General features: G+C 34.3%; 1 protein-coding gene across 1 annotated transcript in view; it reads left to right on the top strand.

Annotated features, from left to right (window-relative positions):
- The window catches only part of dnt (tyrosine-protein kinase Dnt), a 35,774-nt gene extending 23,863 nt beyond the window's left edge, over positions 1-11,911 (top strand). The window contains exons 2-4 of the mRNA XM_073968249.1: positions 9,079-10,198; positions 10,312-10,608; positions 10,826-11,911. Of these exons, the coding sequence (XP_073824350.1) occupies positions 9,079-10,198; positions 10,312-10,608; positions 10,826-10,937 (1,529 nt within the window). The 3' untranslated portion in view covers positions 10,938-11,911. The remainder of the gene's footprint in view (positions 1-9,078; positions 10,199-10,311; positions 10,609-10,825) is intronic.
- Positions 11,912-23,163: the final 11,252 nt, after the last annotated feature.

Genomic DNA, 23,163 nt, shown 5'->3' with positions numbered 1-23,163 from the left:
GGAAGAATAACGTAACATGACATAGGCGGGTTAAAGTATTACCATATGTCTTTCGTTGTTATTTTTCTTGTACGAAAAAATAAAAAAAAAAAAAACATTTTTATTTTATTTCGATAAAAAAACGAGCAATTCAATACCTCTCAATTTCTTCCCATCAAAATAAAATGTTATTTTTCTCCACCCGAAATATCGTTTGGTCGGAATTCTAAAACCAACAAACATTTCCGAAATTTCAGTGAATGAGGTAATATTTCTAATTGGCGGTTTATGGCTTCGCTTGTCTCCTTCCAATGGAGATTTGTGATTTATTAAGGGAAAATTTTGTGGGTAAAAAAATATTGGTGTATTATTTCAGCTTTTCTTACAAAATCGGAAACATATGTTGTTACAGAAGAAAATATTGTTTTTGATTTAGTAGCCAAGCAATAAAAAATATAAGATATAAATTACGGAATGCTTTCAGTGGGGATACAAAAATATTTTTTACATTTTATGAGTTTGTTTTTATTTAGTGTTTATTTGTTTTTATAATCAGTTCATGTTACGACTTCTTGTTATTGTAGTTGTAATGCAATGCAATTTAATTTGGTTCTTGTTCGATATTTCTTATCACACAGCACATTGGCCAAATAATGTTCTTCATTTATCAATGAAATTAAACCAAATGCCATTTTAGTTTGAATGATATAATACGATTTCATCCAAATCGCATCTATTGTCATGACAAATATTTAGCAAGTTGATTTGAAATTATTTGGCATTTTGTTTACTGCTTGCATTACAATAACAGTATGACTTAGAACCCAATTTAAAAATCGTTACCAACACCAGTCCGCCCTGTAACAACAATAATCACAATTTAGTAGCCAAATAAAATTTTGCCTGACTTGCTTGCTACCAGTTAATCCCACCATAGAAGAATCCATGTCTTCCTTCTAAGACGTACGACTTGGTTTTATTGTGGACACTAGGGTTATGACTTTTTTACAACCTCATATCCCTGTATCATAGCGTGATGAGTTTTGCCATAAGATTACATAAAATCTTAATTATAAGGTGATTCGGTGAAAAAACCTCACGCACAAAATGATTTTAAAATTTGAATTTACCAAAATTATGGACAATTTATTGAAGTCACTAAAAACAGATATATAATTGAAAATAAACTTTAGAGCCACATGAGATAATTAAAATGACATAAAATTTATTTCTCACTATTTTTCTTCAATTCTGAGAATCGTAAAAATGTCGTAAACGCTTTTATTCAAAAATATAATTTTTTAACAAAAAACAAAAAATTTAAAATTTTTTTCAAAGTGACTTTTTTAGCGACTTTTTTAATATTTGAATTAAATAAACGTTATTATAGTTATTAGTAGACTTATATTTATTCATTCGAGCAGCAAAAAATAATTTGTTGAAAAAAATTTTTTTTCATTTCTTATTTTTTTTCAAAAAATTATTTTTTTAAAATCAATTTGTGCGTGAACTTTTTTTATATTTCAATGGAATAAACGATAGCATAGTGATTAATAGGCAAAAGTTCATTCATCCCTGCTACAGGAAATCGTTTTTGAGGAAAAATGCCAAAAAGTCATAACCCTAGTGGACACATTTATGCATGTACCTACGTCTGTTTGTGTGTGTATTGTGAGTAAATAACTTTTAGGTCACATTATTTGTCAAAAAGCCAATAAAAACGATGGTTGCTCTGCTGCAGCTAGGAAAACAAAATATCTTGGGGAAATCCTCTACATAGTACCCTAACAAAATTAAGGATTTAACAGCCCATCTTTTGTTTTCTTTTCCTTGGGCGGTTGGTCGGTCGTTCGTTCGTTTGGCCAGTAAAATCAACTGTACTCATTGTTAAATCCGTTGTTTTACCAGTAACCCGCTGCCTTGTTTATTTGACCTTAGATTTAAGAATAAAAAGAGGAAAAACGTAAAAAGTTTTTCACTTTTTAACAAAAACCCAAATGCAAAGCACACTGCTAATTCATAAGCCGTCTAACGGACAAATGAACAAAAGCTAACAACAATAATCGTTGAAATGCAAAACAACAATAATCATCATAATACAAGTGCCAAACTTCATACTTGGAAATCACATTCGCTCGCTGCCTCTGCGATAACCACTTCCGTTGGCCCCTTAGCTTTTCCTCGAGTTATGCTGTTCTTCGGGTATATACTCATTAGCCTTGTCCACAACCAGCTTAGCTGGCCAAAAGGAGTAAAGTTTGTTGTTTTGTTAAGTACCAATTCGTAATGAACGTATTCGTGCCGTTGTGCAACAACAATGTCTGTTAAATTTGTTTTGCTTTCTTGTTTTGTGTTTGGGGCGCTAAATGCAGCATAAAACTTAATTAGATACGGTCGTATTAAACGTGAGAATTTTTGTATTATAATAATGCCAAAATATCATAATTAGCTAGCAAGTATACAGTGGTATCACATAATATAAAATATTCCATAGATTCTGAAAATATTTTTTTATTTTTTATTCAAACTTCAATTCAATTTCCCAACATAAAATAATAAATTCAAATATTCTTTATTTAATTTGCTCCACAGTTTCATGGCAGTGGAAGGAGAGCCTTGCCTTCGCACGAAATTGGGCCAAGAGTATTAAATAAATTTCAAATAAAAGTATGTTTTGAGTGCCAAAAATATAAATATGAAAATTAACAAAATAAATTTGCATAGCCAAAGTCGTTGAGAATTACACATACCCAAACCCCTATATACAAAACTTCTCACTTACAAATCTTCTTAAAATAAGTTTTCATGAAAAAATGAAAATTTTAGCATTTCCAGCCAAGTGGAATAAAACAAATCCCTTGAAGAAAAAAAAAACATATGATAGGGATATATTAAATAAATAGATTAAATTCTATAGGCGTAGAGAGTTGTTGCTGTTGGTATCGTTTGAGTTTTTGATATGTAAATTCCTAAGAAAATGAAATAGAATGGTTTTTATTTGTAATCTTGCAATTGAAGGAATTTAATCCTATCAAAAAATTTAGGACCAAATAAACATAAGATAGACAAAGACGAGTCCCAGATGTTTTCATGTTCATGCTTCATGATGATGATAAAGTTGTTGCTCAGCTCAAATCAATATGCTGCTGTTGCTAATGCTGCTTATGGCTCTTAATATCCCATTCATGTCTGCCATTCCAACAAAAATGTCAAGAAGATTTTGAATAGTTCAAAACTATAAACAACACAGCATCCAACCCATTGTATGTATGTATATAATGTGCAAGTGTTGGAAAAGATTGACTTTTGAGAAAATTCTGTTTTTGGTCTTTTGTCGTCTTATTGTCGCTTATTTTCTTCTTCTTTGTTGTGTCAAATGTGGATATTTACATTTATTCTGGGGACCAGTAATGTTCAGCACTGACCTCCGTCTGTCCGTCTTTATGACCGTCTTTTCATAGTTCGATAATCTTTTGTTTGCGAAGCTAGTGTTTAGGAAATTACTCCTATTTCGCCCCCTTCCAGTCTCATCTGTGTATTCATCATATTTCCGGCAATAATACCAGCCAAAGCCAAGTTAAGACATTTATTCGCTTATGTTGGGTCTATGATTATATTTGTTTGTGTATGTGTGTGTTTGACCATCGGTGCTAGCCATTTTATTGTCTTTTTTTTGTTGATCCATTGTTTGAATTTCATTATTTGTTATAGGCTGTCACTTTGTGGGTCATAATGCGTCCCCTCCGCTGGTCTCAAATTTGCTAGTTTGTCAGTTGAAATTTCGTTGGACTCTGTTGGATATTTTTTTCCTCTATTCCGCTTATATTGCCTTTAATATTTATCACGTATTTATGCTGGTTTATAAAGAATTTTAAATTTGATTTTCCACTGAATGAATATCAGCAGGCTGTGTCTGTTTGCGTGGTGGTTAGGACGGACAAAGAGTAAGACTGTGTATTGAAATGTATGCCAGAACTGTGAAAAAAGGCGAGCGAGAAAGGAGAATGAAATTAAATGATTTCTGATGTGTATACATGGTAAAAAATACAATTTTATTTACATCTCAATGCCATTTAGAATCATTCCACTGACAGTTTCCATCTCGAATGCAGAAGAACACAACAGTGGCCGGCAATAAATGATGACCAGATTATAGAAGGTGGTGACCGCGTGGCATAAGCAATAACGTTGTTAATAGAGTATTTTTTTTTTTTTTCATTTTCATCATATGCAACGTCGAATGCATTTATAAATTGAAAATTAATTTTTGAACAAATCGACATTATATCTCAGAAAGTATTGGAACTCGGTTTCGTTCCCTTTGGAAATTTTGAACGGTTGAGACTAGATACATACATATGTATGTATATAACGACCAATTAGGAAAAAAAAACAAATATATGGACCCACACCCTCAGTTTCTCAATGTTCCTAACCTTATCAAGAAAAATCCTAAAAACCTAGAATAAACCTAAAAATGTGAACTTTGACCGCGATTTATTTCAAAATCCCTCCAGCGATTTTTTCTTGTTTTTGGATTTTTCTTATCTATGAACTTTCTGGGTGTAAGCGGTTTTCATTTAATGTTAGTTAAGGTGCCCCCTTCATGTCATTGTTTTATAACGAGTCGATACAGTCAGAGCATTGTCCCAATTTGAACTTCTATATCTCAAAAATGGTAAAACCTACGAAAATAACATTAAGGTCAATCTTGTAGAGAACTGCTATAAGATTTGTTCTAATCCCATTTCGATAGGGCTTGCGGATTCCGAGAAAGATCGTGAAAACATAATAAAGCCCTAAAAATTTGAACTTTGACCGCGATTTATTTGAAAATCCCTTCGGCGATTTTTTTCGTTTCTCATCTATGAACATTGCAGTTTCAGAATCCGCAAAAACGTCCCAGGTGTAAACACCTTTCATTTAAAATTAGTTAAGGCGCACCGTGTTTAGGGTTGCCTAGTGTAATTTGGAGTAATTTTAAATGTAAACTTAAAATAAATATTCTTACCAATAACCTTGCCAAATACTGTATCGGCGTTTGCTAGAAAGTTTTTTTCCAAACAACTTGTTTCCGTCTTTCTTGCTTTTGCCTTATGCCTTCCGTTAAGGAATCAAAAAGTATTATTTTAAATTCACGAAGAAAAAACTAATAAAAAGCCAAAGAAATACAATAGTATGCCATATAAAAAAAAAACAAGAATATAGGAGAATGTTACTCCAGCAATGTGAATGCAAAAGCGTCAGCGTAAACTGAGGCAACGATTGCGACATCGACATTGGAATAAGGAATATAAAATAAAAGGATATTTGACACTTTTTATAAGGGTCTATTGTTGTTGTTGTCTACAACAAAACGTTTTATGTTTTTAAGGCGATAAAGCTGAGATGGCTATGACGACGACTATGATAGCAACAACAGAGGCTACGAAACTACCAAGTTGATGCTGCTGATGGTTATGACGATGATGCCTACATTGGCAAACGACATACGACAGCGACAGCTATGATTTTTAAGCTATTTAAATGTAAAAAATGCATTGTTCTCCTCTTCTCCGTGTGTTCTACTTGGAGTTTTAAAATTGATGCTGTAGTGTCTATCTTTTCTAGCTTCTTTTTCCACATCCGCTATTTAGGTATTTAGTACGACTTTTGAACTGTTTTCCCCCTTAGAGTATTTGTGTACGTATTAAGTTCCTTTTTAACGTTTTTTGCTTTTATTGAGTTTACTTCTTTTTGTGTGTGTATGTGGAAACGCACATTTTATTCACATTGACTTTTAAAGTTTCTCATTTGCAGCTCCTGTTTTTCTTTTTTCAGAAAATAATTTCTTTCTATATTATTGTGGAACATTTACTTTCATGAGTGTTTCCGCATTTATTGTACTTTTCGCTTTGTTCTATTTTATTGTTCACTAAACAATTTAGTTGTATATAACAAAGGGATTTTTTAAATATTAACATTTCAACGACATACACTCAATGAAAAATGTAGTATAATTAAGAATGAAAGAAGCTAAAAGGATATGGTGTTATATAAGAGCAGTTTCGATCCTAGCTAAAATTAAAAAAAAAAAAAACAAAATAAATATATTTATTATTATTTTTTAGTGTTGCACAATTCTATAAACCACTTCTCTATACAAAATTTTAAATATTCATAAATCTTTAAAATTGTCTAGTGTTTTTAAATTGTTGCTTTTGTTGTACGTAATTGAGATGCCAATTGCTTTATTAACCAATTCTAACAATTGTTAATAGTTTTAGAATTTTTTTGCTAATGAAGCGCCAAACCCCCATTTAAACGAAGGGGATCATCTCCTTCATACATTTGGGGGTAATTATATTTCTTTTTTAATTAAATTATTAGGAAAAACGAATAACTTGTTATGGTTTCAACAAGGAAATGCCCATTCTCAATGTGCTATTAAAATGTATCCTATTACTTTCATTTCCATTAGTGTTCTCTACGGTCTATTGTCATTTAGAGAAAATCCTCTTAAATGTGTACATTCTTCTTGTGTTCTGCAGTTCCTTTTTTGTCATTTCTCGCCTGATGTCAGGTATGTCAGCAGATGATATGAACAACGAGTATAGTACGACGTGTGACAGTTATACTGTCATCAAATGGAGGTGTGTCAAATTTTCTACGGTATCGTATTCAGGTGGTTGTTGTGTATGTGTTGAAGTACCTGCGTTCTGGAGGTGCAAATTGTCCTGTGTGCATCATCTTTATCATCATCATATTTTTAATCTTTTTTTATGGGGTAAACCCATACCCTGTACTAGACAAAAGCAGAGAAATGAGAAGTAATAGCAAAGTGCTATTGTCGAAACGTTGGACTCTTTTTTCTCCCATTTCCCTACCTAACTTTTATAATAATAACATTTCATTTCATTACCGCTATTCGTTTGTCATTTCTCGCAGTCTTTGTGTGTGTTTATGCATTAGAATTGTCTGTCAAAGGTACTTTGTAAGTACTTGTGACAATTTAGGATTAAAATGATTTAAATTGTCTTATTGAGGTGTGAATAGAAATGTAACGAGGAAAAAGAAAGCGAGATGCCACTGTGTTGTTGTATTGTGTTATAACTAATACTGCTGATGAGATGGGATGATTAAAAACTGTCATGGATGGATTAAAAAAGAAATACGATTCCTTGTTATTAAGGTGTTTGAGGAAATTGCATAGTTAAATGAGTCACACGCATACACAGACATTTGTTCTTGTGTGGATTTTTTTAATTAATTGAAAGATCTCAAAACAAATAGAATTAATGTCATTTTGGTATTATTTAGATGTGACCACTCAATCCTGAAATTCTATTTACAATGAACGTTGAACATTTGAAGTAAAATAAATAGAATTCCGCATTGAATTTGTATGTCAAGCTAATGTTTTACCCTAAAAATCGTTTAAATAAATGTCAAATTCATGTCACAGAGAGAAATGGTATTAGTTTGGTTTGGTTGCTGCTGCACGTACAGAATAAAAACATTCACATTATCTAGGCCAATAGACTGCCAGTGAGTTAGCTAGCCATTCATTCTGTTTAGTATAGAGACTATCCAGCTATGGAAAAATTTTAATTGTGCTATGCTACATAAAATAAATCTTTTCAAATAAAACCGAAACTTGTTCTATGGCCACCGTGCTGCTAACCACAACCAAAAACTGGCCGGCATAGAAAACAATTGAAAGTTTATTGTGACACAAGGATGACATCCTTTCGAAATGACCAGTAGAGTGTTGGCATTCAGTTCATATTGAAATTCGCATGTCTACTCTAAGCCAAACAAAAAAGTACAATCAAATAGTTTTGATCTTTTGGTATGTTACACCAATGCGAATGAATGGAATTGAATGTCTATTCTCTGCAACTTGATTATGTGCAGATTTATTGACAAGACCACAGACAATAAGATTCGAATAAGGATAAAGAGGAGGAGAGGCGAAAATCTGGATTCACATGTGGCAACATAAACACATTTACACATCTTGTTATGATACTAATGAAGTGTGCGTGACTTGATTTTGATGTGAAGTTTTTCTTCAAGTGATTCTTTTTTGCATCCTATTCTTAGTCTTGGCTATCGAAGAGTAAAGCTAAAGAAAAAAAAAAACTAAACAACATGTTAACAAGTAGATTGGTCATGTTTCTTATTTACTGGTGGCCACTTGTGAAACAAATAAAGGTGACCATCTGTCTTGAAATTAGATATATAAGATACAATTATTGTATTAGAATTTAAGGTGGTAGAAGTTGTATAACTTATTGTACTCATTAGTAATTTATATTTTATGGAAAGTAGAACAAACTATGATTCTAATAATTCAGCATACAACAACTCGCACGTACTTGTATACATATTTATAAAACATTTTTGATTTATGTATATTTATACTCGAAGATCCTACATCGACGATGAAGAGGTTTGGTTCACATGAAACAAAACACTAAATACAAGACTGGTAATAAACTTAAATTATATATACTAAAATTGTTAGCATTTGATAAATTGATTTTTGAAAAAAAGGAAGACGCAAAGTTCATATATTATTTACCAAAAATATCAATAATGAGACTTTAAAATAATGTTGCTTTAAAAAAAAATCTTCATTTTTCAGTAACCACAAAATAAAGTTATCATTCAAAAAAGAGCATGACACTGGAAATGGTAACTTGCGTCCGGATATTATGTGCACGTAGAACATGTTCTATGCTTTCGTTCCGTAGCAGTTGCGAGGTTTGTTTTGTACATTGCACTATAACAATTACTTTCGTTGCTATTGAAAAGAAAAGACTAAAATGTCATGATTTTGTTTTCGTTTCGACATTGATACAGAAACTTTGCAATTAGCTTTCACCCCATTATAAAGTCATGAGATCTGTACGGGTTGTACCAAAAATGCTCATACCCAAAAAAATAAATAGCAACTAAACTTGGTTAGGAGTCTGTTTATGTGGTCTGAATTTGTTAACGGTTTTTTGTCTCACTAAAATTTTTATTGCTAAATTTTTTGTTTTAGTATATAAAAACTGTTATTTCTATATATAACTAAAACTATTTTTCTCTTTTTTGTGTTCTTTTTTTCAGGTGTTTCTGCCGAAGTTTATTATGTACGTGATGGTCACATAAATAACTATGCCCTTAATTTCATAGTGCCTGTGCCGGCCAATGTTCGGGACATCAGTTTTACGTGGCAAAGTTTGGCTGGCCGTACTTTACCCTATAGCATTAATGTGGTAACTTCCGATCCATCAGTATTGCCCAGACCCTCCCTTAATATATCACAGATAGGAGAAATACCCACCGAAGTGAAAACTTTTTCAATCAGCCTAAAATGTTCGGGTACACGAGCTGCGGAAGTTGATGTCACCATTTCTATTGAGGTGATACTTAACCGGGCATTGAACAATGTTACACATTTGGTATTTCGACGGAAGAAAATTTGCTTGCTGGCCGAAGAAGATGAAACAAATGTAGATGATCCTTTACTACTGGAAACTGTGGTACAACCACCTACTGGTTTAATAACACTAGTTGTGGGTAGTGTTTTGGCCTTAGCATTGGTTTTGATACTTCTACTTGCTGCATATTGTGTCCGTGGTTCGGCTAAACGTCAGAATCACCATGGTCAACCAATGAGAACATCAAGTTTCCAGAGATTAAATACAAATCCTCCCTGCCAATCAGCATCGTACATTACCCCATCGATTATTGCTCCTATCCACAGTACATTGCCACGTAAAATGGAACCCCAACAACCGGAAGAACTGCATCGTAGAATTTCTGAGTTAACCGTAGAACGTTGTCGTGTACGTTTGTCCAGTCTCCTACAGGAGGGTACATTCGGAAGAGTATATCGTGGTTCCTATAACGACAATCAAGATGTTTTGGTTAAAACAGTGGCCCAACACGCTAGTCAAATGCAAGTTTCCTTGTTGTTGCAAGAGGGCATGTCATTGTATGGTGCTTCTCATCCGGGTATTTTGTCCGTATTGGGTGTTTCAATTGAGGATCATACAACACCATTCGTTTTATATCCCGCTATGAATAACACTAGGAATTTAAAAATGTTCTTGCTCGATCCATCATGTGCCCGCACCATCACAACCATTCAAATTGTTATGATGGCCTCGAACTTATCAACGGCTCTGAGCCATTTGCATAGTCACGGTGTGGTTCACAAGGATATTGCAACGAGAAATTGTGTGTAAGTATTTAAATCATAACGCCTTTTTTCATTAAAAATTCCAATAATTGTTCCAATATCCCTTACAAAATTGCTAATTTCAATATTCGATTTGTATTAATATCTTTTTACAGAATTGATGATCAATTACGCGTCAAATTATCAGACAGTTCATTGTCACGTGATCTCTTTCCGGGAGATTACAATTGTCTGGGTGATAGTGAAAATCGTCCTGTAAAATGGATGTCATTGGAGGCATTGCAACACAAACAATTCTCGGAAGCAAGCGATTCATGGGCATTCGGAGTGCTCATGTGGGAACTGTGTACATCGGCCAAGCAACCATATGCTGAAGTTGATCCATTCGAAATGGAACATTATCTCAGGGATGGTTATAGACTGGCGCAACCATTTAATTGCCCAGATGAATTGTAAGTATATTTTCGACCCATTTTTTATGATTAATAAATAAAATAATAAAATCTTAAATATATCAAATAATACTCCAATATTCATAATATTAAAGTAAAAGTCATTTCATCAAAAACATTATCCATTTTTCTTACTGTTTGTTATACATCCTCAACATTTGTATCACATTTTTCTTTGACTAATCCTTTTGCATTTGTCTTTTTTATATAATTTCAGATTTACAATAATGGCATATTGTTGGGCACTTTTGCCTGCTGAGCGACCATCATTCATTCAGTTACACGCCTGTCTATCTGAATTCTATGCTCAAATTACACGTTACGTGTAGTGGTGCGTCCTTATCGGAAGTTTAGGCAGTTTCACCCTTAGGATCTACTTTACTTTCCAAATCTAAAATTGTTCTCTTTCTGCGTTATGTAATTAGAATGGAAAATAAAACACAAACATATTAATATAAGTTAGGGGTTTTTTACAATAGATAATATATTGTTGTTGTTTATGAATAGGTTTAAAATTCACGTCTCATTACCAAAAGTGTAGTATAAGTTGTGCAGTAAAACCACCCATATTATATTTTAAGTCAATTTCAATTTGTATATTTAATCGAATCGATTAATTGATTGATTGGCCACTTTTTCCCTTTGTAAATATATATCCACTCATGTGCATATTCATACATCCATACACTCGCATTCAGGTTAAAAAAACGTTCATTAAGTCATTACAACAAGCGAACTGAATCAAAATCATGTAATGCCAATTACATTAATTTCCTGTAAAAATTGAATTTATTCGTAGCATAATTGTATTATTTTTTACACATTTTTTCTTTCATTTGTAAACTTTTTCATTTTATTTTAAAGATATAGAGTTAAATCCGTTTTATTTTTAAACAATCTTTCGTAGCTATAGATAGGTATGGTCGTATATAATGGTGCGAGGGAGGGCAGAGTAATTGTGACTGATAATCTTTTTTGCGATACGATTTATATTTCGAATAATAGTGATAATTATTAAATAGAGTGCATATTTTTGTATGCTAATGTTAAACCAACGACACTGCCGCACTTACTCGCCCTCATCTCCAGCTCACACGAGTCACAGACGTGTGAGGTTTTATTAATAAATTATAGGAATGATGTTTATAGTTATAAGGACTTTTTTATATACGAGTATATAAATGAAAAATGATTGTATTGTATATTATACATGTATTATAACGCTTCTGATGGAGTACGAATTAAATATTCACATAATTTTGTGTGAAGTAAATAAATGATAATTATAAATTGAACAGAAAAATACATTGCATATTTTTGTGGTTTTATTTCATTTCTCATTTTACGTTGAAAATCAGTCATAGCATCAATATTGATGTGCCATCGAATAGGTCGATTGGTCGTAACTACGCTGGATGGATATACCTACTGCTACTCGGCCACCGTTATTTACCACTCGTCCATTAGGATAATTTTCCTCTTCGGTCGTTATTGAAGTCATAATTAATGTTGTTGCATTGATAAGTGGTGGTTTAAATAAAACATGATGGTAAAAAAATTGCGAAGAAAAAAATCGATTGCAATTAACTTGTTGAGGTTGCGAACTTTGAATGGTTAGCATTTTTGGGATTGGAATAGGAATATTTTCGGCCGTATCGAAATTTTATAATTATATCAATGAGATTTTCCACCCTTTGAAATTCCAAAATGTGGAAAACCTCTCGAAATGCATAAAATGAGATGTTACCGTTTTATGTGGGCTATACTAGAACCTAGACCTGCAGAGATAGGTTTCTAGGGAAGTTTTCTTGCTTCAATGAACTCAAAATTCTAATAAACAATTCGGTAGGAAAATGTGACTAAAATCTCAAAAAAAAAAAAAAAATACATCGAGTGGTACCCTTATATGGGAGCTATACCAAATCATGGACCTGTACTACATGTTTTCTGCAAGATATTTTCTACCACCCGGGAATATAAATTAACAATTTTAAACCAATTTAGTTGCAAAATATGGATAAAACCTTAAAAATACCTAAAATCGGAAGTAATTGTTTATGGGGGCTATACCAAAATATAGACCTACAGTCAATGGTTTAGAGACGTCTTCTGACGAACCTGTACCGAAAATTCTCCCCAACAAATACTATATACCTAATTTCAGATACTTTGTTTGGAAGGATTAAACCTTCAAAATTCCCAAAATCAGGAGGCACCGTTCTATGGTTGATAACAAAACTTGGACTTGTGTATAACGCAGATGCTCATCAGGAATGCCTGCAACCCAAACGAAGACTAAATAAAAAATTTTCAGATATTTCTGTTGCACAATACGACTAAAACCTTCAAAAATTCCAAAATTGGGAGATAAAGTTCCATGGGGGCTATATCAAAATGTTGAAGTTTTCTATCCACTGTGAGTGCGGTTCTATGGCGCTATATGAACCCTATATTTACAAATTTCAGGTGGCAAGTTTTATACCCCCAACGAATAGTAAATACCAAATTTCAACCATTTCGATTGGAGATTGAGGCCGCAAACTTAAAAATACCGAAAATCGGGAGATACCGTTCTATGGGGGCTATATAAAAACGTGGACCTATACCGACAAATTTCAGGTTGAAAGTGGTATACCCCAATAAAGACTAAATACCAAATTTCAGCCATTTCGATAGGATATTGAGGCCAGCACCTCGGGAAAATCGGGAGGTACCGTTCTATGTGGGCTATATGAAGACGTGAACTTATACCGACAATTTTCAGGTCTAAATGTTTATTCCCCCAACGAAGACTAAATACCAAATTTCAGTAATTTCGGTAGGATAATGAGGCCACAATCTCAAAATATCTTAAATCGGGATGTACCATTCTATGGGGGCTATATGAAGACGTGGACCTATACCGATAATTTTCAGGTGGAATGTTTTATACCCCCAGCAAACACTAAATACCAATTTTCAACTATATCGGCTAAAATCTTGAAAATACCGAAAATTGGAAGGTTCTGGTCTGTGGGCCTATATGAAGACGTGCACCTACACCAACAAGTTATAGGTGGAAAATTTGACACCCCCAACGAAGACCAAATATCAAATTTCAAATATTACGGTTGGATATTGAGGCCACAAACTTCCAAATACCGAAAATCGAGAGTACCGTTCTATGGGGCTACATGAAGACGTAGACTTATACCGACAAATTTCAGGTCTAAAAGTTTATTCCCCCAACGAAGACTAACTACAAAATTCGAGTTATTTTGGTGGGACATTGACTCCACAATGACGACACGGCTATTTCGACTTTGAATTTTATGCTGATCAAGAATTTAATGGAAATGTTGTTAATTACAGTCCATTTAAAAAAATATATGTACATATATTTTTTCGCGCTACATCAAATATTTTGATACATACGTTTAAAAAATCCGCTAGCAAGCCAATTTTTGGTTGTTGCGGACAAAAGTTATCGCGGTTTTACTTCTGCTTTTAGGAAAAAATTATTATAAAAACGCTTACTATTTTAATGAACACAATCGTCACTAAAAAGTTATCACGAAGGAACGTCGTACAGCGGTTCAGAATCGTTTTTTCCTGTTCAAAATGTTGTAACTTTTGAAGGGATATAGATATTTTCATAATTATTTTTTTGTTAAACAGATAACACAATCAGCTTTCATATAAATTATAAGCGGTTAAATTCGGTCTGGAGTTGCAGAGAAAGAAACTCAAGGTAAAATTTTAACTTTTGAGCTTTTTGCTATTTTTCATAAAAAAATCGGTATATTTGCGTTTTTTATATCTTCCTATATATTAAAGATGGTCAAACGCCAATAATTAAACTATAAAAACAACAAAAAAAACTTAAAAAAAATTCGATGAAATTTTTTTCACAAATTTTTTAATAAAAAATTTACAAAAAATTTAATTTTTTCAAAAATTAAAAAAATACTCGTTCGGTTTTCACAAAACTTATATAACTGGTATAAAAACTCATATTCATAAAAAATGTCCATTTGTGTAAAAAAATTGTAATTCGTATTGAAAAACACACATTTTTACCCATATAATTTCAATAAATTTAAAAAATTTTTAAACGGGCGGAACAGGACGTGTACAAAATTATATATGGACTGAAAGAGGAGACTCTCGGACATCTTTGATCCACAAAAAATCTAGTCCACTAAATTTGCAATTTCATAAGCGCTACGGTAATTTATTAAAAGGGGTTTCAAAGGCCACAATCCTACCTACGTACCTTACAAAAAATAATGAACACAATATCTGTTATAGTTTCCGAGAAATATGTACTTTTTTATCAAGAAATTTGCAAAAATTGCATATTTCCCAGAAATGGGAAAAATGTTCGTCTTTAGGGGCACCCCACGCCTATACCTTCCAATATTTTGAACTAATTTGTTGGTTTCCTTAGTTTTAATATGTTTACTATCGAATTCCATATAGAAATTAAATATCTTTGACAAAACTAACTTTTGATTTTTGCCCAGGAAAACCAATTTCTGAACCATCGTGCGTCGGTGAGTAGATTGCATAATATTAGTAAAATGTTACTCAGTATTCGCGAAATGTATAAAAAAATTACAACATTTGAAATGTAATCCCACTTTTTTAAATACCCATCAAAAATTGCAAAAAGAATAGTTTTACATCAAACTTCATGGGGAATCAAATGAGATCAAAATTATAATGATCGCGATAATAGATTGGATGTTATAGCCAAAATAAGCATGTATTTGGGTAACCATAATTAAATTTTCGTTTGAAAAAATAGTTTTCACATGCATTCTAGAGTTGAAAGTATTTGAAAAAATCTATAGGAGGACCTTTTTATTTTTCTTCAATCTTTCTAGAAAATGGGCTGATTTTGCTTTATCTACATTCACATAGAAGTTTTCCCATTGAGGAAAACTATCGGGTTGTTGGGATAAATCATTAGATTTCTTAAACGGAAATAGAGTTAAAAAAAATCAATCAATTTTGTATATATTTTTTGACATTTAATTTGGAGGCTAAAACCTTTAAAACATCGTTAATTTGCGCAAATTCCATACAATTTTTGTCCGCATCCGGATTCTGTTTGCAAGGCGGGTATGCATACCATTGCACCACGGTGGCACCCGATCGCCATACAATTTCATATATAATGTTTTCGGATCAAATAGAAAAACTATGGGGTAGGAAATCCAAACAAAATTTATTTTATTTTTTTTTTTTTTGGTCACTCTAATATTCATTTGTTCTCTTTTGTTTTTATACCCTACACCACTATGTGGTAAGGGGTATTATGTGTTAGTGCATTTGTATGTAACATACAAAAGGAAGCGAGATAGACCCATAGTTCCTTCTAGGGATATACATAGAATCACTTTCTGAGTCGATTTATGCATGTCCGTCCGTTCGCAACATACAGGTCGCATTTGTTGACCGATTTCGCTGAAAATTGGGGAATACATTTTTTTAGTCGTCGGAAGATCAAGTTGGAAGATGGGCTATATCGGTCCAAGTTTTGGTATACCTCCATATAACGGTACCTCCCGATTTAAGGTATTTTAAGGATCTTAGCCGCATTTGTTGCCCAAACCAGCTGAAATTTTACATTTGTGGTTCCCAATGGCCGCGAAATTGCTCCACTAAAAATTGTCAAGATAGGTCCACGGTTCGGTATAGTCCCCATATAACGATACCTCCCGATTTAAAGTATTTTATGGATCTTAGCCACATTTTTTGCCCAAACTAGCTGAAATTTTACATTTGAGGTTCTCAATGGCCGCGAAATTGCTCCACTAAAAATTGTCAAGATAGGTCCACGGTTCGGTATAGTCCCCATATAACGATACCTCCCGATTTAAGGTATTTTAGGGATCTTAGCCACATTTTTTGCTTGAACTAGCTGAAATTGTACATATGTGGTTCCCAGTGGCCACGAAATTTCGCCACTTAAATTGAGCCAAATTATATCGAAATCGGTTCAGATTTGGATATAGCTCCCATATATATGTTCGCCCGATTTCACGTATTTGCTGCACCAAACACGCTATATACGTCCGATTTTGATGAAATTTGGAATGTGTGACCGAATTCAGTATAGAAATAAATGTGCCAAATTATATCGAAATCGGTTCAGATTTGGATATAGCACCCATATATATTTTCGGCCGATTTCGTGTATTTTCAGCTCCAAACACGATATATAAGTCCGATTTCAATGATATTTGGAATGTGTGAGTGAATTCGGTCTGGAAATAAATGTGCCAAATTAAATCAAAATCGGTTAAGATCTGGATATAGCTCCGATTTATATTTTACATATTCACAGTGGTGTAGGGTATTATATAGTCGGCCCCGCCCGACTTTGATCCTTTCCTTACTGGTTTTTTTTTAATTTTCATAGAATTTACTGTTATGTGTATTATGGAATATAATTTTGATGCATTTAATTTTGTTTATTAGGGATATGAAATAGAGCTATGTACTTCGATTTTCAAAAAATGTTTCCTTATCCTTAAAACTCGAGATTTATAGGGCGTATCCCGGGAAATCCCGTCCAACAAATTTCGAGAATACCGTTTTTTCGAGCTATAATATCCGTGTTTTTTCAGCTAATATCATAGGAGTAATAATATCATAGGAGTAATAGGAACAGCTGTATATATAAATACCAAATTCCAGCTATTTCGATTGGATAATGTGGCTTAAACCTTCAAAATTCCCAAGTTCGAGTGGTACCGTTCTATAGGTTCTATATGAAGATGTGATAATTATCTGCAGGAATATTTTATATCCTAAAGAAAACAGGTGCCGCCTTGCACACATAAGGTCGTGGGTTCGATTCCCCGGCCAGGCAACATCAAAACACTTTTCAACGGTGGCAAAATACCCCTCAGTAATGTTGGCGACATTTCCTGAGTATTTCAGCCATGTAAAACTTCTCTACAAAAGTGGTGTCTTAGACACGCCGTTCGGACTCGGCGATAAACTGTAGGTCCCATATCATTGACCTAATATGAATCGGGGTGCACTCATTCTGATTTTTTGTGCAGGATTTAGGAGCTTTTAGCGCAGCCTGGCTGTCAAAAAACAGGACTACTTGCCTATCAGTACAAACTAAACGGCTGCCGATCATTTCAAGGTCCATCACTATTGCAAAGATTTCCGCTTGAAAAACACTACAGTTGTTATTCAATTTATATGAAAATCGAATACCAAGCTCCTCACAGTATATTCCTGATCCGGTGCCCTCCTCCGGTTTTGAGTCATCAGTATAGATGACCAATCTATCCGAAAAGGGTTCACCATGCGTCCATTCACCTCTCTCTGGTAGGTAGATTTCCGCCGTATTAAAGTCTAACACTGGCGTAATCTGGTCGCTAACTTTAGAACCGACCTGTTGACCGGCCGCTTGTAAGATGTTTGAGTGTCCTTCTTGTGAAGATCGCCATGCCTGAATCTCATAGCACTCCGGGAGGCCTGCAATTCAACCACCACATCCAGAGGTTAAAGGTTTAGGATCGCGTTAAGGACCGCTTGTGGTGTACTTCTTACAGCTCCGGTGATTAGAAGAGAAGTCATCCGCTACACACTTCCCACCTAAGTTACGTATTTCGTATTTTCGAGCGCTTTCCACCAGACAGACCAGGCATCCATATGTTAAGGTGGGACAAACCACGGTAGCATACAGCCAAGCCAGTATATAATATGTGGTGTGAGTCCCCAGCTTTTGCCGATCGAGTTCTTGCAGGATTACAAAGCAATTAAGCCTTTCTTAGCTCGTTCCTCTGTATTTCTTTACCATCGCAACTGTTGGTCCAGAATAATTCCTAGGTACTTGGCCTCCAGAGAGAGGCTTAATTGCACTCCGTCCAAAACAGGTAGAGGGAGTTGGCTATTTTCCTCTTTCTGGTGAATAGGACATGCCGGATTTACGCCTAGACCGTTACGATGCGCCCACTTTGAGAGCTTGACTAAGGCCACTTGCATTAATTCAGACAGAGTGGATGGAAACTTCCCACTGATGAGAAACAAAAGCTCCTGTATCTTAATTTTAACAGACTGGCATCGCTATATCGACATAGAATAATTATACACTCCATCTAAATAAATATGGAAGCTATATCCAAATTTGAACGGATTTCAATATAATTTGGAAAATATATTTCTAGACCAAATTCCGTTACACATTCCATTGAAATTGGACGTACAACATCTCGTATTTGGTACATCAAATACATGAAATCGGCTGAAAATATATATGGGAGCTATATCCAAATCTTAACCGATTCCAATTTCAATATAATTTGGGAAATTTATTTCCAGACCAAATTCTGTCACTCATTCCAAATGTCATTGAAATTGTTGGTCTGTTCCAGAATTGCAAGAATCTACTAATTTTTACTATTTTTTCCGATAACATAAAGGAAAAAATATTATCATAGTAAAAATAGTAGCTTCTTGCAGGTTCTGGAACAGAGCAGGTACATACATATATAAAATAAATGAGATCTATATACTAACCAAACCGATCTCAATACAATTTGGCAAATCTATTTTCTAATTGGTGCACCAAACTCGCAAATTCTGTTCAATTTCGATTAAATATAGAAAATGTGACGCAATTTGGTATGGAAAAAATTTCTCCAAACTATATTGAAATCGTGGTGGTGTAGGGTATCATATAGTCGGTCCCGCCCGACTTGATCCTTTACTTACTGGTTTATAGATTAAAAAAGAGTGTTATATTGAGTAATTGATGCCTTTCCAGTGCACTTACTGAAGACGGTTACGTCGCCATTGAGCTTTAAACCCTTCAAAGCAGCATTTATCCCCAAACCTGGGAAGGCAAGTTACGCAATTCCTAAGTCTTATCGTCCGATAAGCCTAACATCCTTCCTGCTTAAAACCATGGAACGAATAGTCGACACCATGATTAAGAGCAAGATTCCAAACGATACGCTTAAATACAAACAACATGCATACGTTAAAGGTAGATCAGTGGAAACCGCATTACATGAGGTTGTACACCACATCGAGAGAACCTTCGACAGGATGATGTATACACTAGCGGTATGCATTGATATCGAGGGTGCTTTCAACAACGTCAGCACCGAAACCCTTATCCAATCCTTAGATAAGTTTCAGGTGAATCGGGCCCTTAGGGACTGGATAAGCCACATGCTAAGGAATAGATGGATAAGCTGCGGGCTACTTGACGTAAAAATAAAGGACAAAGTTGGTCAGGGTACGCCACAGGGGGGGGGGGGTTTATCCCCACTCCTATGGGTCACTACCATAAATAGCCTATTAAGGACTTTAACCGATGAGGAATTTGACCCAGTCTGTTATGCAGACGACGTTATAATACTTCTGAGGGGTAAGAATCCAAACTTGCTATGCAGAAGAGATGAATCAGCCCTAAAACTAGCGTACAACTGGGCTAGACCAAGAGGTCTTAATGTAAACCAGGAAAAAACGGAAATATGTCTGTTTACTAGGAAAACAAAACTGGGACACTTTGAAGAACCAGTTTTCCTAAACAAGACGATCAATATTTCCAACAAAGTCAAATATCTGGGAGTAATTCTGGGGTCTTAATCCTAAGATGACACACTGGCTATACAAAAGCGTAGTTAGACCTATTCTAACATACGCTTCAGTAATCTGGTCGACGGCTATGGATAAAGGTGTAATATTAAAATACTACAGAAAGTCCAACGAATGTGCTGTCTAAGTGTAAGCGGCGCAATGAGGACAACATCAACGAGGGCATTAGAAACTATTCTATATATACATCCAATAGAAATCTAGATAAGGTATGAAGCGGCTGTCGCAGCTATTCTACTTAAAGCGATGGACGAGTGGATCAGTAAGGACCACGTAACATACCATCAAAACATTCTACAGGTAACAACGGGAGAGTCAATGGATAACATTGTATCGGACCGTATACCTGAAACATTTGTAGATGCCTCATGCGAGGCATTAATTCCAGACAGAGACTCGTGGATCGGCGGAAATCTAGCACAAATGCCGACTGGAAACTGTTGTTATACAGACGGCTCAATGCTAGGTGGGAGAACGGGACAGGGTCTCTTTATTGAAGAACCAGAGACCGAAATATCTCTTCGTTTGCCGGATCACAATACGGTCCATCAAGCGGAGATCCGAGCGATCACAGAGTGTCTGAACTGGCTTAATGCCAACACGAGGCCAACTACTGTAAACGTCCTTACGGACAGTAAAACTGCAATCAAAGCAATAACATCCAAGACAGTAAAATCACAAACAGTCTTGGATTGTATAAATGCGTATAATATGGGTACCGGGACATGCGGGGAATAGAGTTAATGAGATAGCAAATTCTCTGGCAAAAAAGGGAAGGGAATTAGCAACCGCAAACTTAGCGAACGCAAAGCCACTAAACGCGTCTCGGCTAGAGTTAAAATATTGGGCAAAAAATGCCCACTTATCCCTATGGAATAGAGAGGAATTAGGGAAAACCACAAAAATCCTATGGGGAGACCCAAATGAGGAAAAAACTAAAAACCTATTACTGCTAGGTAAAGTAGAGTTGATTAGACTTACAGGTGTTCTTACAGGTCACCTGCAAAAAATTAATTGTGCAGACAACAGCGTATGCAGGGCATGCGGAGAGGATGATAAAACATTGGAGCATTTTCTCTGCAAATGCCCCGCTTTCGCAAACATCAGATCCCAGTTTTTAGGGAACGACACAATACCAGATATTAATCAGGTAATTGTAGACGACCTAAAACAATTACGGGATTTTGTTAAGGGAACAGAGTTCCTTAATTAATTTATAGTAGAGTCCCCTTCTTCAAAAAACTTAGACTAGAGCGCACAACAGGCCTACTTCATGGCTTATGTGTATGTCCACCAGGATATGTGGCGATTATTCGCCCCTCTTTTCAACCTAACCTTGCCACGTTCATAAACTGCACTTTTGTGGTCAAAAGTCTGGACAGTCTAAGTAAAGATTCGCAGAAAATGGTTCCTTAGCACCCATCGTTTTTTTCGACACAGGATAAGTGTCCAACTTGTATTTGTCAAATTTGAATCAGAACAATAATTTCCAGTAACACCTACATACAATATCATTTGAATTAATTTAATAATAATAATAATGTTATAATAAACAATTATTTATGTATGGGTGTTTTATTTAATGTCGGAAATGTTATTAAAACATATCGCTCATTTATTCAAAGAACGGCATAACTTAAAAAAATGCGTTTTCTCTGTTAGCATTTTCTATTTTTTCTACGACTTCTATTTTATCTTGTGTCAAATTTTCATGTTGATATCTCTAAAGTTCAATGAGCTATAGCTCATTTACTACAAGTTTGGAATAATTCAACAAAAATATTTTTTGAGTTTATGAAGCACTAAAACACTTTAAATCATGCACAGAAATTTAGCCCTGATGTCTGGCAAGCTGTTTACATAATATGGTTCAAGTAATTATGTCAGTTTTTGTGCAATAATCTTTTTAAGTTGGAAGTCAAATTTCAATCGCCAACTTAAAACGCATTTTACTCAAAATTGGATTTTTCGAGATGTGTCACTCTTTGAGTAAATGAGCGATATGTTTGCAAAAACTATGTATGTATGTAAAAACTCAACAGTCAAGCACAGACAATCCAGCGGTTCAGAAGTTTTAAATCTTTAATTTATTTTCCACTTGTACAGTAAATTTGTTTATTGTTCAACGATGTTGAAAAAGTGTAGATTTTAAGCATCATTAAAAATGGAATTTAAAAAGTAAAATGTGGTTTTGTAATAAAAACTTATCCATATGTAAGTACGAATTATTAGGCAGTAGTACAATTCCATACAAAGCTCAATCACAGGGGCGGAAATGGAAGGGTATTTTCACCTTTCCTATACTATCGTAGGATAGTTTCATTTATTTTTTTTTTAAATTTCTTTAAAGAATTGCAATCCAATGAATTTCTAACAATTTCGCAAAAGGCGCTTACATCATGTTGTATAGCCGAATGTGTTTTTATATGTTTTTCTTGAATTATAACACCGTCCAACAAATTAAAAAAAAAAAAATGCGTTACACATGATCTGGAATACGAGTATATACGCCTGAAACTATAGGAAAAGTGAAGTAGAATGACGCTTAAGATTTTTCGTTTTCTCAACCTGTTGACTCTTTAAAGGACAAAATTTTTCAAAAAAATATATTATATTACTTTTACTCATCACACGATGCTGGTGTTGGTGTCATATTAAAGAGGTAAATTTTTGTTTTATATAATAATTTTCATTTATTACATTTAAGGATAACAAGGACATCGAAAATTAAGTGCCATTTGACTCCATTTTTCCTATAGTTTCAGACGCATATAGTCCGGTTGATGTTCATGTGTAATTTTGACTGTCGGACGGTGTAATATGTTTACACTTCGGATCTTACTCTAGTATAGATAGAGTCATGCATGTCCTAGTGGATATACCCTTAAACTAGAGTAGTGCTCCAGACTACGTTTTGTTTGACGAAAGAGGTTTAGTCCA

The sequence above is a fragment of the Musca autumnalis genome, unplaced genomic scaffold (assembly GCF_047663935.1).
Source record: "Musca autumnalis isolate F117 unplaced genomic scaffold, ASM4766393v1 scaffold_2, whole genome shotgun sequence".
Lineage (NCBI taxonomy): Eukaryota > Metazoa > Arthropoda > Insecta > Diptera > Muscidae > Musca > Musca autumnalis.
The sequence above is the reverse complement of the archived record's forward strand: the minus strand, read 5'-3'. Positions and strand labels throughout refer to the sequence as shown.